We start from the raw sequence: 15,985 nt of genomic DNA, 5'->3' as shown, positions 1-15,985 counted from the left end.
CTGCACATGCAAATGTGTGTTTCTGGCCATTCTTAGATTTGGGTCAGCTCTTCAGAGAGTATCCTGTATTTTCTCTATAGGATCATTTCTTCCCTATGATATAATATGAGATTGTTTTTTCTTTGCTTTATTTAAATGTTGAAAAAGCACACTGAAGCAGGACAGAATAAAATAATGAAATAGGTGGTCATGTTAAAAAAATTGTATTTCTTGGCTCAGTTTTGTTCAAGGATACCCTGTAGTTTTCTTTTTGTGACTGGGAAGGCACTGTGCTCTTGAAACTCTTAAACTACAGGTTGGTGAAAACTGCAAGGCATCTGTGAGAAACAAGCTCACGTATATCAAAAAAAAAGTTTTATTCGCGGACAAAGTCAGTGAAGCAAAGAAGCAGGGGCTTCTTTTTATAGAGCAACCAGGAGATTTCACTGGTTAAGCGAAAGTGGTGGGTTTTCTCCTCTTTACACCTGCGCAGCTCCTTTCTCTGTGTTTCTCCGAGGCTGTCTCTCTCTCAGTACTTTTCCACTGCCCTCAGGGGCTGGGTTTGCTGGGGGGGGGGGGGGGGGGGGGCGGAGCGGGGAGGCGGCGAAGTCCAGGTTCCTCTTCATCACCAGGTCTTCGCTTCCTTTTCTGCTGGCTTCCATTCTTCCCCGGCCCTTCCCATCCAGGTTCCCCTTTACAAGATACCTAACCACAGACCACCCTCCCATCATATTGCTTGTCCAATTCCACACAATGCCCAACCATATGCCTAATTTGTGATCAAAAAAGGCTTGCTTAATTTTTATAATTTTAACAATACTAATTTAATAACACCTTTAGCCTAACTCAATAAAAGTAATTCTTTAATTACTTTTAGTGAAAGCAAAATCCTTCTGTTATTTATAACAGCATGTAAATAGTGACCAGGCTTTTTGGCCAACCCATGCCAGACAGAGGAAGAAGACAAGGTGTCTCCCTAGCACTCTGACATCAGTCAGAGCTGTGTCTGAGACAGGATGACAGGTGGTACTGAACTGTGCAGTGGCTAGGTGTTGCAATCTCTACCCACTCAAGAATAAGAGGGCTAAATTTTTTTTCTTGTTTCACAATAAGTTGTACTGAAAGCTGAAGTTTCAAGGTGAAGTGTGTCAACCTGTTAAACTGCTCCTGTATTTTTAATTAGTTTGAGTTTTTAAAGAGCTACAAGACTATTGCAAAATTCACAGGAGAGGACCATCTCTTAGGAAAGCATAGGTTGAAAGAGGATGGGAGTAGAGAAGCAATAATGACAATTTACTTTCTAAGTCAAACTGATTCCTTGCAAGCATCCCAGCAGAAGTAGGTCACTAAGTGAGACCTACTTGTGAGCCTGGAGCGGCCTCAATAAATTTGAGGGTAGGTCATATTCCTGTCTGGAAGGCATATAGATGATAGTTAGAGCCCCATCTTCTGTTTGTGCAGTGAGTCTGGAAAATGAGCTGGTAAATCTTGTAGACATCTGTCATGTTTTCCTAGCAAAAAATAAGATGCAAATATACAGTTTTAGCAGACAAGTATTCCTTGCATTCCAGTGAGAGTTGCTAACACTTTTTATGGTCTAAAATAGTAGACTTCTTTTTCTACTTTTTTCTACAGATAAGTGATCTTTTGAGCACCAACAGAAGATCTGAAAAAATGTGTGTTTCTGCATGTGTGGAGGTGCTTCAGGTTGCTGTCCCAATTCCTTAAAGTTTCTATTTTTAAATGGAAATTGATCCATTTCACTGTTGGTGTGTGCTTAAGAAGATGCTCTTCAGTTTGCATTAGTGTTATATGCAGTGGTGTGGACTGAGTGGTGTGTTGCTTCATCTGGATGTTGGTGAGGCCTGATGCTAAAGTCAGAAAGTCTAATGCTTTGGTGCTTATTGGTAGGTGCTTTAAAGTTGTTGGGTTTTTTTGTTTGTTTGTTTGTTTGTTTTTTTTCTTAAACAATCAAGCAGGATTTTTTTGCACTGCACATCTGTCATTATGAAGTTAAGAACTGGAGTGGGAAAAGTCTAGAGACAGGAAAGGGATCTTTTTTTTTCTTTTTTTTTTTGAGAATTACTATCCTGACTCAATTAGTCACTTGGGTTGAGGAGCACCAAAGGAAGCAGTTTTTTTCTGCCACTTTGTAGCCTTATTCTTCAGGGAATGCTTATTTTCTTATACTGAAGAGCAGTCTCATTTGAGGATAAGAAAGATAGAGATTGTGATGCTTTGAAATTTTCACTAATGTTTTATTTACTTTATAAAATACTTTAAAGAAAAGGACCATGCTGTCAGTCCTCTCCCCCTTCTCTTCCTTTCCTTTTTGTCTCTCTCTGGTTCACATCCTCCTCCCCTCCTCCTCTTGCCTCAACTCCAGTCAGGGCTCTGCCAGAACAAAACACCCTTCTCTTGGCTGTGCTGCATTCTTCAGATTTTTTTTGCTTGTGAGTTTGACCTCAGTTTTTCATTCATAATGCAGTAGTGGGGAAGACTCCTCCTGCACTGCAGCCCGTACTGGGTTGCATGGGATAGCTGGATGTCAGCTCTAGAGCAGAGTTAGGGAAGAAGCAGAGAAACTATGTCTTTTCATATTGCCTGTGAGCACACTCGCTTAACTCTGATTCGCACAAGCAGAGGGAGACCTTTCATTCCTATCCTGAACCCTTTTCTGCAGCAGTGCTGTTTGCTCTGTGTTTTGAAACGAAATGCTTATAAAAAGTGCTAATTTGGGATCTGCCTCACCCGCCTTGAGGATGGAGACATAAAGGAGCAGCCGGCAGGGAGGTGCTGGAGCAGTGCTGGTGCCAGTTCCTGTTCCCAGGGGACCTGGGAGCTTCCTCCGGTGTACTGGCGGCCTGCCGGCGGGGAGCACTGGGCACCTCGCTGCCGCCCCGCTGCAGGGCCGCTGTGTTTGGTACTCAGGACACTTGCAGTCAGCTGCAGTACTGCCCTATGCTTCCTGGGGTCTCCAGGGGCTGGAGCTCAATGGCCGGGGTGCAGAAACACCCAAAATTTGTTCTTGCCCAAGTTGAGACCTATCAATGCCGATTACATTGCTTGAAATGCTGATACACTGCAGACATCGCTTGGGTAGCTCCTTTTTTGCTAAAAAAATATTTTGAGCACCTACATGTAAGCACTATTTCATTGTTTTTAGTGTCTGTCTGTGTGACTGTAATGTAAATTTTATCATACTTGGTTTATTTGTGAATATTTCTTTTTGTGTTATGCCAAATTATGTCCACATTGCAGAAGTTACATACAGTAAAGAGAAAGCCAATCAAGGAGAATTAGCAGAAGCCAAATTACAAACCAAAGCAATATTCTTTCATACAGTGCTTACACGATTAGTGCTATAAAGCTACTTCTTGATGGAATTATGGTGATTTTATTACTGCAAAGTAGTGCAATTTATATGTTATGAAAAATATTTCTTGCAACCAGAAGAACATCATCTAAGATTTCCACTTGTGCTTTATTGCTCCCCCTGGAATGACCTATATTTCTGTGGTTGGCAAGAACATACACCAGTTCATCCCAACTTTTACATGCTATAAGCCTGTATTTCAGGGAGGACAGGGAAGAGAATGGTCATCACATTTCTGCTTGTAATTTGTCTGGGGATTCTGAACTTCTACCTTTGTTATTATTACAAATGTCACTGTAAACCAGAAATTTTTTTAAAGTGTGTGTATGTGTGTGTTACAGGAGAGGAGACATACTGAAATCTAAGTTTTTTCAACATACACAAAACTTGACTCTTTTAACAGTGTGACATTTTTTCTTAGAATTTCGTTTTTTTCTTGGAGTTTCACAAGTCAGAAACCACTTTATGCGAGGTAGGCTTCCTGTGTTAAGCACGTCCTCCACTGAGCATTTAGCTGTGTTTGTTTAAAAAAGGTGTGATGAAAATGAGGTGTTGCTATCAACTGCTATTGAAGAGGTGATGTTTGATACTGTGTTGTAGCTGTGTTGTAATCACAATTGTAGTGAATGTTGGAGGTGAAACTTCTAAAAGTTCTAGTTAAACTGATGTGGATTGGAGGGTTATTTTTATCTTTTTCTGCTATATGTAGTGTGCCGCACTTCTTTTCAGTGGTATTTCAACCATCATGCAGATAAAACCCAGTGTCTTCAGAATAATGGAGTTAATTAGTTATGGAAAATGTCTTAGAAAATCATGAACAAATTCTAGCTTCTGTTTTGGAAGGCAGAAAGAATGGAAGAAGTCAGTCAGTTCCTATGTTTTTGCAGTGATGTCTCAGCTCGTAGAAGTATGCAGAAGGAATGAAATGTCAGAGTGAGAAGATGGGCAATATTGTGGTTTGAGCTCAGAGGGCAACTGAAGCACAACACAGCTGCTCACTCCTCTGTTCCCCACCAGTGATGATAAGGGAAAAATAGGGCAGGCTTGGGATTTGAGATAAGGCCGGGAGGGGAAAATCACCAATTATGGTCATGGGCAAAAGCCAGACTCTTGGGGGAAGAAAAAAATAACATACATTTATTCCAGACACTAACAACAACACTTAACAGAGTAGGACAGTGAAAAACATTGCCACATCTTGAGAACACCTTCCCCCCACCCCTCCCTTTCTCCTGGGCTCAGCTCTGCTCCCGATATCTCTACCTCCTCCTCCAGCAGTGCAGGAGTCAGGGAATGGGGGGTGCAGTCAGTGCTGCCACTTCTTCCATCTTTGGTGGGAGGAGCCTCTGGTAGTTCTTCTGCCTGCTCCAGTGTGGTCCCCCTCTCACAGGAGACAGTCCTCCACAAACTTTATCCAATCTAGAGTCCCTCCCATGGGCTGCCATGTTTCCCTATGCTGCTTGGGCATGGGTCACCAACTTTCTCCAACTGGAGTCCCTCCCATGGCTGCAGCCCTTCCCCAGCTTCTCTGGTATGGGACACCCCCGCATGCTGCAATCCTCCCAGTGCTGAACTACAACAATGGGGGCTTCTTCTTTCCACAGGATCCCATCCTTCTTCAGGCACAGCCACCTTAAATGTCCGTGATGCCCCACACAGGATATATATCAGTGTCTGCTCCACTGTAGACCTTCATGGGTGGCAGGGGGGGCCGCCCTGCCGTCTCACCACACGATAAAGGGGGGTCTCTGCTCCAGCACACCTCCCCCTCCTTTCTTCCTCCGTTCCTCTACTGATTTTGATGTTCACACAGCTGCAGCAACTCCTCCTCAAAAGTCCGACTCCTCACCAGGTTCCTTCTTAAATATGGTATTGAAGAGGCACAGCTGATTGGCTCAGTTTTGGTGCAGAGTTGGGGCCAACTTGGAGCCGGGGGTGCTTCGAGAAGGTTCTCATGGGGGGGCCACCCTCCCCTGTTACCGAAAAAAACCCACCACTCAAACCCAGGACAACTATATTGCTGGTTTGAACAGGATTTGGTCTATGAAAACAGTGTAAAACTGAAATATTAATCTGCCTGGTGCTAACTCTATTTTAGCACAGGGATGTGCGAGTTTTCTACCAGAGAGAAAAATGTGAATCCCTAATCATACTGGGCACATGTTTAGGTGGAAGTTAATATGCCCATCTTGGCTAGCCTGACATGTGAACATTACAAACAGTGAAATGAGCCACCTAGAGCAATCCTCTCTTGAGCAGTACTAGCAGAACATGTATACAACATAGTGCAGTATGGGCACAGAGCTGCTATGGATACTGAAGGTTGTGCTGTATGGGTTATTGAAAGGTACAAGACGTATTTTAGATTCAGAGAAGGCAGATAGTACAATTCATCATACAGGCAACGTGTCATACTCAACCTTTTATTTTTGATGTGTAGCTCCTTTTATTTTCTTTGCTGTTTGTGCATACAGGAGAGTGTTTTATTGTATATTAGAGAAAAATAATATCATGATGTAAACACCATTAGTATCATTCATACTATTTTAAAAATGTCAAAGTTGAGGATTACTGTGGTCTTGCTCGATCTACTTTTTATGCTTTGCATGATTTTTCCGGTGTTGCAACTTGCTCCCTACACATTTATGTATAAAGGAGTGTGCTAGGTACAGGAAAGACATGGACTTTTTATCCAGATGGAGGTTTCAGAGACTGGGGTTGTCTCTAGATAGCAGTCTGCACAGTCTGCACACCATGTGGTAACATGGAAGAAACTTAAAGTGAAATTCATGAAGGAAGGTGGAAGGGAGATAGACAGTGGGGTTGGCACAGCAGCAGTTCCTCAGCTACAGTCAGTTTCTGTGCCTTAAAATTATGTTTCTGTCCTTTTTTTGCTTATAGCTTTCTGTATATAGTCTCAAATTTTGCTCTTAACACTGTTGTGGGATTTCGCTTCTTTTCCTCTTTTTGTCTTAGAAGATGACTGCACACTCCATTCAAAGCAGGGAATTTGCTCAGTTAGATTTTATAGGACTGTTAGTAATACCAGTAGGCCCTCCCCTTCTGCCATCCTGAAGGATGAAATCTCAGGAACCTCCCAACACATTAAAAGGGTCCCAAGACAATAGTAACTGTGCTTAGAATGGTGGCAAATGAAATTGAAGGCATTTCATTTATTTTTATCTAGGTTTAATTGTATTGACTGGAGTCATTACCACTCTCAGCTGCTGACCCTTGCCTATGTAGTTTGAGGTTACTACTCCAAAGGCTGCGCTGAAGATGTACTGGGCAAGATCAGTAGGTTTTGCTTGTCCTATACTGTTGCTTGTTTAGGCTAACCTTGCTGGCTTTGATGGCAGCTGATGAGCTCTTTAGTGACTCCTTTCACCAAGTGAACTCTGAGGATGGTAACCTTCAGCAGGAAGAACAGTGCAGTGCTGTTTTCTACAATGAGCACTGCAGTTTAGAAAGTGAATGTATATGCATGACTTACTAACATTTGTGTGTCCTGGGTTTGAGTGAGTGGTGGGGTTTTTTGGTAGCAGGGGAGGGGGCTATAGGGGTGGCCCCCTGTGAGGTGTGCCGGAGCAGAGACTCCCCTGTATCCTGTGGTGAGACGGCAGGGCACCCCCCCTGCCACTCATGAAGATCTACGGTGGAGCAGACACTGATTTATGGCCTGTGTTTTTCGCATGGTTGATCAAGGTGCTGTGCCCAAAGAAGGACTGGGTCTTGCGGGAAAAGGTAGTCCCCATTGTTGTAGTTCCGCGCTGGGAGGATTGCAGCATGTGGGGGTGTCCCACACCAGAGCAGCGAGGGAAGGGCTGCAGCCTGTGGGAGGTAATCCAGTTGGTGACCCACATCGGAGCAGTGTAAGGAAATGCTGCAGCCCGTGGGAGGGATTCATGTTGGATAAAGTTTGTGGAGGACTGTCTCCTGTGAGAGGGGGACCACACTGGAGCAGGTGAAAGAACCTCCAGAAGCTGCTCCCACCAAAGATGGAAGAAGTGGCAGCACTGACTGCACCCCCCATTCCCTGCCCACTGTACTGCTGGGGGGAGGAGGTAGAGATGTCGGGAGCAGAGTTGAGCCTGGGAAGAAGGGAGGGGTGGGGGCAAGGTGTTCTCAAGATGTGGCAATGCTTCTCACTGTCCTACTCTGTTAAGTGTTGTTAGTGTCTGTAATAAATGTATGTTATTTTTTTCTACCCCTAACAAGTCTGGCTTTTGCTCATGACCATAAAGGGAGATTTTCCCCTCCTGGTCCTACCTCGAACCCCAAACCTGGCTCTCCGTCCCTTCTCATTGCCGGAATAGAAGGGGGAGAGAGTGGTTGCGTGGTGTTTGGCTGCCGACCAGGCTTAAACCACAACATTGTGATACCAGACCCATTTGGCCTTTGAGGGCATGGGAGAAGTAGTTTGGGCTTGCATCTCATATAATCCCAGGCTGCTTTATTTTGCTGTGGACATGTAAAAATGTTTTTAAATAGAAGCAGTGCAAGACTGGCTAATTACAGTGCTATTTGATACTCTTGAAAATAATAATTTGACCCATGAGAATTTTTTGTGGGAAGGAAGTTGACAGTGGGATGTATAAGATTTAAAGGTGAAAGAGAAAAAGAAATGAAGCACATTAATTAACCAAGTTCAGTGGTACACTTTCATATATTGACATGGATGAAATTGGGAAGGTGAAAGTGAATTAACCTATTACATGGACTCACGCAGATAAGAGACACAGTATGGCATAGACTTTGTTAGTTTCAAATCCGTGCGTATAATGTAAGGGGAAATCTTATTTCATGGAAGGGCGGAATTTGATTATGTCTCTGTGTATTGTTACATGTAATGAACTGTGAAACAAGGCTTCTCTACCTGTGCCTTACAGGCTTGCTGAAATGATTATGTGTGATTAAAGAAAGTGCATGTATGCACATTTTATCCATTAGGATTTGTTTGAAACATAACCCAAGTGATTCCTGACAAATACATACAACAGAAGGTAATCACACTGTGCTGGAAATCACTGAGTTCCAAACATTCTGGTTTTCCTCTTTCCATTTTTTTTTTTTATGGCAGAGCGGGCTAAGTGCTGTTGAAGACTTTTCTTTCCAGTTCTGTCATGTGGTATTTTTTCTATAACTTGAGGGTCTTCCTAGGCACATAAGGTGTTTAACAAATAATGTTTGATCTATGGTATTTTCCTAAAGCACTCAGACTGTGTGATGGAGAACAATATTGACCTTTTAATGTCCAGACTGTTGGGAGAATGATGTGATAAACAATGGAAGTATCATGCTTAAACAGTTGAGAGTGGTGAAGTAGACATTTTAGAATACATTTACAGTTTTTAATTTTTTTGTTCATACTTGAAGTTTAAAAATAAGGCTTCAAGGAAGGGGAATCCCAGTCATTTGTATTGTGGTGCAGTATGTTGGAAAATTTGCACTGTAAAACTATGAAAAGTATTTGAGACTGCAATACTGTGGTCCTAAATTGTGGTTAATGTGCCAGGCAAGTATGAAACAGATCGATGTGAAATAAAATAGTGCCTGTTGACAGTCAACAGGCAAGTGGAACAACAGCCAAATGAGTGCTGCTTCTTCACCTGAGCTGTATACCACCACTGGCCATTCATTAGGTTGGTTGGCAGAGACCTGCCTGAAAATAGGTAATTTACTATGGCTGGGTAAAGCGGAGAATTTTCTTATTTTCTTTTTGGCTCTAAGAGAAGTGTATTGTCAAGGCTGTCTGGGTAAAGGTACAACTGAGGTTTCCAGATCAGTCCGGTGATTCTAGACTTGTTCAGTAATTTTGTATTTACTTCTAGCTCATGTACAGAGTCACATTGACAGTTGTAGTGCATAGAGATTCAGAAACCCTGACTGGTGAAATTTGTTCCCTGTGTAGCTGGTGAGGTTTCTTTCTTTCTTCATCAAAATACACATTCTTTTTTCTTTATTTTGTAAAACAGTTGATAAATTTGTTTTTTAAAATAGCAGTACTGTAGAAGAAACTTTTTCATACTTATTTACCTCTACCATTCTGTTGGAGTACTTCAAGCTGCTATGCTGATATGAGCAAAAGAATTTTAGGCAGAATATGGAAAATAATTTTAGATTATTTTCTTCAATTTCTTCCAAGTTTTATGCTGCTAATTCACAAATTTACATCAATTATAAATATTAAATATATTTTTTCCTTTTAAGATGTCTTTTTAAAATTTCAAATGGGGATTTCAAATATTTTTAACAAGCAATTGGCCTATTATGATGCACGTGAATGAGGAGGAGGTTTCTGCTGTGTCTGTAAATCTGTGTTGACATCAATCTTTTTCAGGTAAATATTACACCTTCCATACATAGCACTGGTGAATTCCCCCAGCTTCTCCATCATGGCATGAATGTGGGGTCCTTGCCACATAATGAGTCATATTTGTTGGCTCAGCAGAATGGCAGCCCAGCTAATGTGCTAGAAGCATCGATGAGATCCATTACTTCTCAGATTAATGGGAAGTCCTCTAGTGATGACTTTGAGCAGCTGGTCAGAAATATGTCCCAGGTAAGCATGTCTATGAAATGTGGATCACAGATTATCTGGAAGATTAAAATAAATGTATGTTTATTTAAAAGCAGTTGAGTTATTAAGCAAACCAAAACTCTTTTGCTATATAAAACAAAAATAGCCTTTTAATTTGAAGAACAATTGGTAAATGAGAAAACAGTTGGAAAAGTAGCCTTGACGTTGTCAGTGCGAAGTTGTTGTCCTTAGCTGGGCAGTGTGCCTCTCACAGATCAGCATGCTGTTATCTTCCCATGCTCATTGTAGGATTGCCGCTCTGCACATGAGGGAAATGCTTATCAGAGCATGCTCTTGTATGCATAACTAATAGAAGCTTGTTGTGTGACTTGCTTGGAAATAAGATGGAAAATTACTTTTTGGTCTTGCTATGCATTCTGTAGTCTTACTGCTTTCCTGTGGTAGGCAGAAATGGTATATGAGTCCCTACAGTGGCTGTAGGTGAGTTATTATCAAGTGTAGCCTTGTCCAGCTGTAGCTGTCAAATTAGAAGCTCATTTACAAGTTGTTTATCACATTCATTAATGCTGCTTTTCAACATGTACCTTTTTTTTTTCCCCTTACTGAACAGGGTCGCCTTGTTGAGACCATTGAGCTTATTAAACCTTTAAGTGGTGGTCTAGGCTTCAGTGTTGTGGGACTAAAGAGTGAAAACAGGGGAGAACTAGGAATATTTGTGCAAGAAATCCAGGAGGGAAGTGTGGCACACAGGTGAGATTACTATTAGAATATTTAGTGTACCGAGTGTTACATGACACTGCAATTTAGTTCTGTTACTGCTCTTGTTTTTGTGGTACAACAGCACCCTTCTCCCATATTCTAAGCCGTACATCGTAGCACATTTAGTATTACTTATCACTACAATTTATGTAATGTTGGAACAGGGCAGCATATGATCTGTTCTGAATTTCTAGAAACTACAGATGTAGTTTCTCTATGGTTTGCTTATAATATCTCCTTTCTACCAGGGAAAACAGGGAGGTTACTATTCTGAGTCATGGCTTTTAAAGCTGAAGTACAGATTTTTGCCTCCTTGAATGCATTGAAAAACAATTCGGTGGAAAAAAAAATGGTTGTAACTAGCAGGCTTGTTTATTAGGTAGGATCCCGCTGACCTGATATGAACCTCAGGTTTTAAGTCAAGACAGGCTTGACTTAAAGTTTTTGGACTTTTAAGAACAGATATTAAGCTGATATTACCAGAAACTCAGTGGTAATAGTAGCCTGTTGAAAGTATGCTTTAGACTTTAATCTGGATTCCACAAGCAGTGTTGAGTGAAATGGATTTCTGCTGTGAGAACAGTCCAGGGGAGCAAATAAACTCAGTGGTGAACGGCAGCAGCGCTGGTTCAGTGCAGACTGGTGGGGTGCATCACTGTATGTGCATCTGCTGATCAGGATCCTGGCCAGAGCTGCTTCGTGGTGTACTCTGTATGTTGTGTGGGGCTGCTGAGTCGTCCCAGTGCTATTTCTCACTGTGCTGTAGGGAGAAATATTCCAATTATTTGTGGTTTGAACATTGTCCTTTTAACTGAGAGCAGAGTGTGGCCTACAGAGTTGATTCAGTTACGAAAAGTGGCATGCTCTATGTCATTACAATATTTAAAAATCTGCCTAAATTCCACTTTTTTTTTTTTTTTTTTTTTTAACCTTTGCGAGGTTTTTGCTTTCACTTCTCTTATTCCATGGAGTTAAGACCTGTCTTGACTGAATCAGGCTGTGCCTGACTCACTGGTGAGAAGAGAAACATTCAGCAGCTGTTACAGGGCTCATAAATCAGAAAGGCCCTGGCAGTAGTAAGTCTTTGAGAGCACTCTGAAAAGCAGTTCAAATTCACAGGTGAAATACTATGGGTTGAAGCTAAATAGTGTTTCTTCTGAACGCTGTTCAGTACCTTGGCTTTTACGCTGCAGGTGCTCACAAAAGCTGGTGTAATAGGGGTGCTCATTTTTGTAGCTGCCCTTTGTTTTCAAAGCATTGTCATTTTGGGATGTTGGAGACAAGACACCAGAATTTTTGCTGGTTTGTTGCAGAAGCAATAGAAGCAGTGGAGGAGGCAGAGGGTAACTCAACTCTATAGGCATCATACATTTCCTTTGACGTAGGTCTGGGGAAGGGCTCAGTATGTAATTTTAGAGTAGTGCTTCTTTTATCAGAAAGTGAGGAGTTATTTTTTAATTTGTAATTTGTTCAGGGCTTTTTTCCCCCTCCTTTAGAAGAGATCTGTTTTATATTTTTCTTTCTGTTTCTCTTTCTAACTCCCCTTCTTGTTTTCCTTTTTTTTTTTTTTTTTAAACATTGGTTTTGTGCAAAACAAAATTTGTTTCTTTAACATCTTGATGAAAGTGTGTTGCACTCCATGGTTTGATGAATGTTCAGAATGGATGCACTGAACAAAGTGGAGCACTTGGTCTGTTAAGCAAGAGGCTCAAAGTCAAGAATAAACATAAGTTCCCAGGCTATGGTTGGGAGCAACTGAGATCTAATATGCTTAGTCTCGCATGGGGGTACAGAGAGAAGAAAGCTAGCTAGGGGGGTAGTAGCTAGGGAAGAGTGGCAGTGGGATTAGCTTCAAAGGAAGCGATCACTAGGATGCCGCATCAGCTCCTTTCAGCAAAACTGTGGGGAGGGATTAAGAAGTGGAGGAAGTAGAGAACGTGTTATTAAAAGTACTGGAAAATTGTCAAAATATTGTAATTTCTGTGGCAACACTTCCTTGATTTTTCTTGTTTGTTTATTTTGTCATCCCCCCTCTCCCTGTTTACACATGCGTGACAGAGATGGAAAGCTGAAGGAAGCAGATCAAATCCTTGCTATTAACGGACAAGCCCTTGATCAGACAATTACACATCAACAGGCTATCAGCATTCTACAAAAAGCAAAAGATAATGTCCAGCTAGTTGTGGCCAGGGGCACTTTGCCTCAGCTCATCAGTCCTGTAGTTTCCCGGTCTCCATCTGCTGCTAGCACAGTTTCAGCCCATTCCAACCCGGTGAGTATACCCCAAATGTCTGTGTATTCAGTTCTGGGCATGTACGCGCTTACTGCATCTAGTATTTTGAGACATTTTTTCTAACTTGTATGTACATTTACTTTAATCGTTAGCATTACTTTAATCATTATATTTTCTGAAGAAATTTCAGAATTATTCTTTTCTTCTGTGTGCAGGAATAAAGCTGATTGGCCTAACTTTTCCTGTCAGCCCATAGGAGAGGCCTGCTCTCTTCCAGTATTCCTGTGACAAACTTGTTTTTCAGTGTGATTGCCTCCATATTCTCTGAACAGCTTTCTTTGCTTGAAAAAATGTTCCTTTCAAACCTGACACGGCTCCTTCTGTTTTTTTATGCATGCCTTTCCCAGTCCTCGTGTTCCCTTCTGTTTCAAGTGCTGGGGCAAAGCAACTTATCGGGAGCCATTCTTTCTCCTTCAGGCTTTGCTTGATCATCGTTGGTTTATGTTAAGACTGCGGATTCCCAAACAGTTACTACAGGGCTTTGAATTTTCAGCACCTTGATTATTTCAAATTAACTGCTTATTTTCAGGATCCTTCCTGGTGGAGCACCAGCTGTGGTTTTAAATTTCAGATGAATTTATGGTAGGGTTTGTTCTTAAGGAGAAATAATACCAGGAGCTTCTAGCCCTCCCTTCAGAACTGCCCCATGCGAGTGAGGTAGCGTGTCTTTCAGAGCCATTTTGCTCCTGTCAGAACATGAAGCCTTCCATCAGAGCTATTTCATTCCAGTGCTGGTTGACATCAGACAACACAGAAATCTTTGCTCATTACATAGGGGGCAATTCTACTAATACCTACCTTGAAATACCTGGAGCTGCTTTCAGCCTTAACATCTGAATTGGGCTTATGCTTTCTCCTGTACTTTCTTATGATGGCCAGTATTAACATGCACTTACCTAAAGATTTTAATTTCCAGTCCTGTGAGATTTCCTAGCAGCAGTATTTTTCTCACTGACTGCAATAGGACATGGGGGGTGGACAGTCCTAGGTTGCTGCTTAAATTCATTCATCAAGTTCTTGAAAGGCCTGACCCACTACCCAACTGGTTTGTACTGGAGAAATTCCAAATGTTATGGAATGAGCAATTTATTACTTAAATATTATGCAATCTTATCCCTAATAGTATTTGCCAGAAAGGTCCCATATTCCAAGGTTCCTCCCATCTTCCTTTATTCAGAAGCGTACCCGAGAAATAAGAGAAACTATTTTGCAAGTTTTAACATGTATGTCCTTATTTTAATCATTTGTAAGCTTATATTTATTCCCTTTAGGTTCACTGGCAGCATGTGGAGACTATTGAATTGGTGAATGATGGTTCAGGCCTGGGGTTTGGGATAGTGGGAGGAAAGTCAACTGGAGTGATTGTCAAAACCATCCTCCCAGGAGGAGTGGCTGATCAGGTAAATTCAACCCACCCTTCTGTTTACCCTTCAGTGGGGTGTGAGGTTACTATTTACTTTTATAATCATGCTAAGTACTGGTAGCTTTTTTCCTCGTAAATGTAAGAAAGAGGGAGTGGTGAAATTTATCCTCAGTAAAGGTGTGTTTAATGCAAGGGATCTGTACAACTGAATACAAAAGCTGGATTAGGCACTAAATCACATTTTCAAACCCGTTACATTCTATATGTTTGGTGCAAATGCATTTAGAATCCTAATTCTTTCATGAATATACTGGTTATCATCCAGGGGTGGGGGACACACACCAAACACTACTTGCTCTGCCCCGACAGCTCAGAAGAGCATCTGCTTCTGTCTGCTGGGTTTACTGAAACCTGGAGCAAGTGTATGGCTTCAGTAATCTACTTCAGGACATGGACTCTGCTCTTGCCTGAATGGCTCATGCAAATTGAATTTGGTGATCAAAGCTCATTTCAAGCTTGTCCATTGGATAAATGCCTAGGACTTCATTAATGACGGTCAAGGATTGAATAAGGACAGAGACTGGTCAGTCTTCCAACCACAGAAGTGGTGGCCTGATAACAGGGCCTGGAGATTCATGAACAGAATTTACTGATGCACTCTTTCCCTGAGCAGGCAGATGTGTTCATTTTACAGACCTGCCTCTTTAGTACTTTTCATATAAGCTAAATTCACGTGAAGCTTTTTTATTGATTAAAGGTAAATCATTAGGAGAGTAAACCAGTGTAAAGCAATATAAATAACTGGATCACAGTAAAGGAGTAGTGTATTTTATTTTCAAGCTATGATTAATCCTGAGGACCAGTTTTTAAATGGAAGTGCAAAGCTGAATATATATTTGTATACTGTCTTTTGGAAGTGTGTTTGGAAATGAAACCTGAGGTTCAGTCTACATGCAGTTATTAAATATCAGTATGTAGTAACCATGACTATGTGAATTTTTTTCCATGCTTGGATGACTGACTGCTTGAAAAAGGATGTCCTAGATATTTCTGGGAAATTTCTAGTAAAATTAGTATTCTGTTAGGCATACCTACTTCTATTCTCCCTGTTTTCAGGATATACTGACTTGACACCCAAAAAAAGCCACCTGACTAATACGTCTTAAAAGTGACTAAAGCTATGTGTTCTTTTTTTAGTTGTATGGTACATGGAAGAAATGGCAGGATGCTAATAGAGTTTTTTCATCATTATTCTTCCTCCAGCATGGGAGATTGCGTAGTGGAGACCACATCTTGAAAATTGGTGATACAGACCTAGCTGGAATGAGCAGTGAGCAGGTGGCACAAGTTCTGAGGCAGTGTGGAAATCGGGTGAAACTGGTAGTTGCAAGAGGTCCTGTTGAGGAACCACTTCCACCAGCAGTCCCTCCAGGTACACCAGTACCCATCTCCATACCAGAGAAACAGGTAAGCAGCAGTGAATATGCTTAACCCATGGAAAACTTTTACTTCAAAATTCCTTTTCTTTACTGCTATTTGAATGTCTTTCACGCTTATGTTCTCCAAAGCCAGGATTTTCTTTCCCAGTAGCGGTGTTCTTAGCAACAGTTTGGGAGAATTTAAATGTCATGAGTCCACAATGCAAGGAACTATATGCTTGAAGCCTTTTGGGAT

The 15,985-nt window shown here is 41.5% G+C and overlaps 1 protein-coding gene across 19 annotated transcripts in view; it reads left to right on the top strand.

The window, feature by feature from the left end:
• MPDZ (multiple PDZ domain crumbs cell polarity complex component) overlaps positions 1-15,985 on the top strand; it is a 98,679-nt gene that overhangs the window by 10,694 nt on the left and 72,000 nt on the right. For 18 of the 19 annotated variants that reach the window (XM_042804521.1, XM_042804518.1, XM_042804516.1 and 15 more), the window contains exons 4-8: positions 9,696-9,917; positions 10,507-10,646; positions 12,714-12,927; positions 14,220-14,348; positions 15,575-15,778. In XM_042804521.1, the coding sequence (XP_042660455.1) occupies positions 9,696-9,917; positions 10,507-10,646; positions 12,714-12,927; positions 14,220-14,348; positions 15,575-15,778 (909 nt within the window). The remainder of the gene's footprint in view (positions 1-9,695; positions 9,918-10,506; positions 10,647-12,713; positions 12,928-14,219; positions 14,349-15,574; positions 15,779-15,985) is intronic. The other variant, XM_042804522.1, reaches the window with a different exon arrangement.

Source organism: Tyto alba, unplaced genomic scaffold (assembly GCF_018691265.1).
Source record: "Tyto alba isolate M040663 unplaced genomic scaffold, T.alba_DEE_v4.0 Super-Scaffold_42, whole genome shotgun sequence".
Taxonomy (NCBI): domain Eukaryota; kingdom Metazoa; phylum Chordata; class Aves; order Strigiformes; family Tytonidae; genus Tyto; species Tyto alba.
Note: the sequence above shows the minus strand (reverse complement) of the source record. Positions and strands in the feature narration are given on the sequence as shown.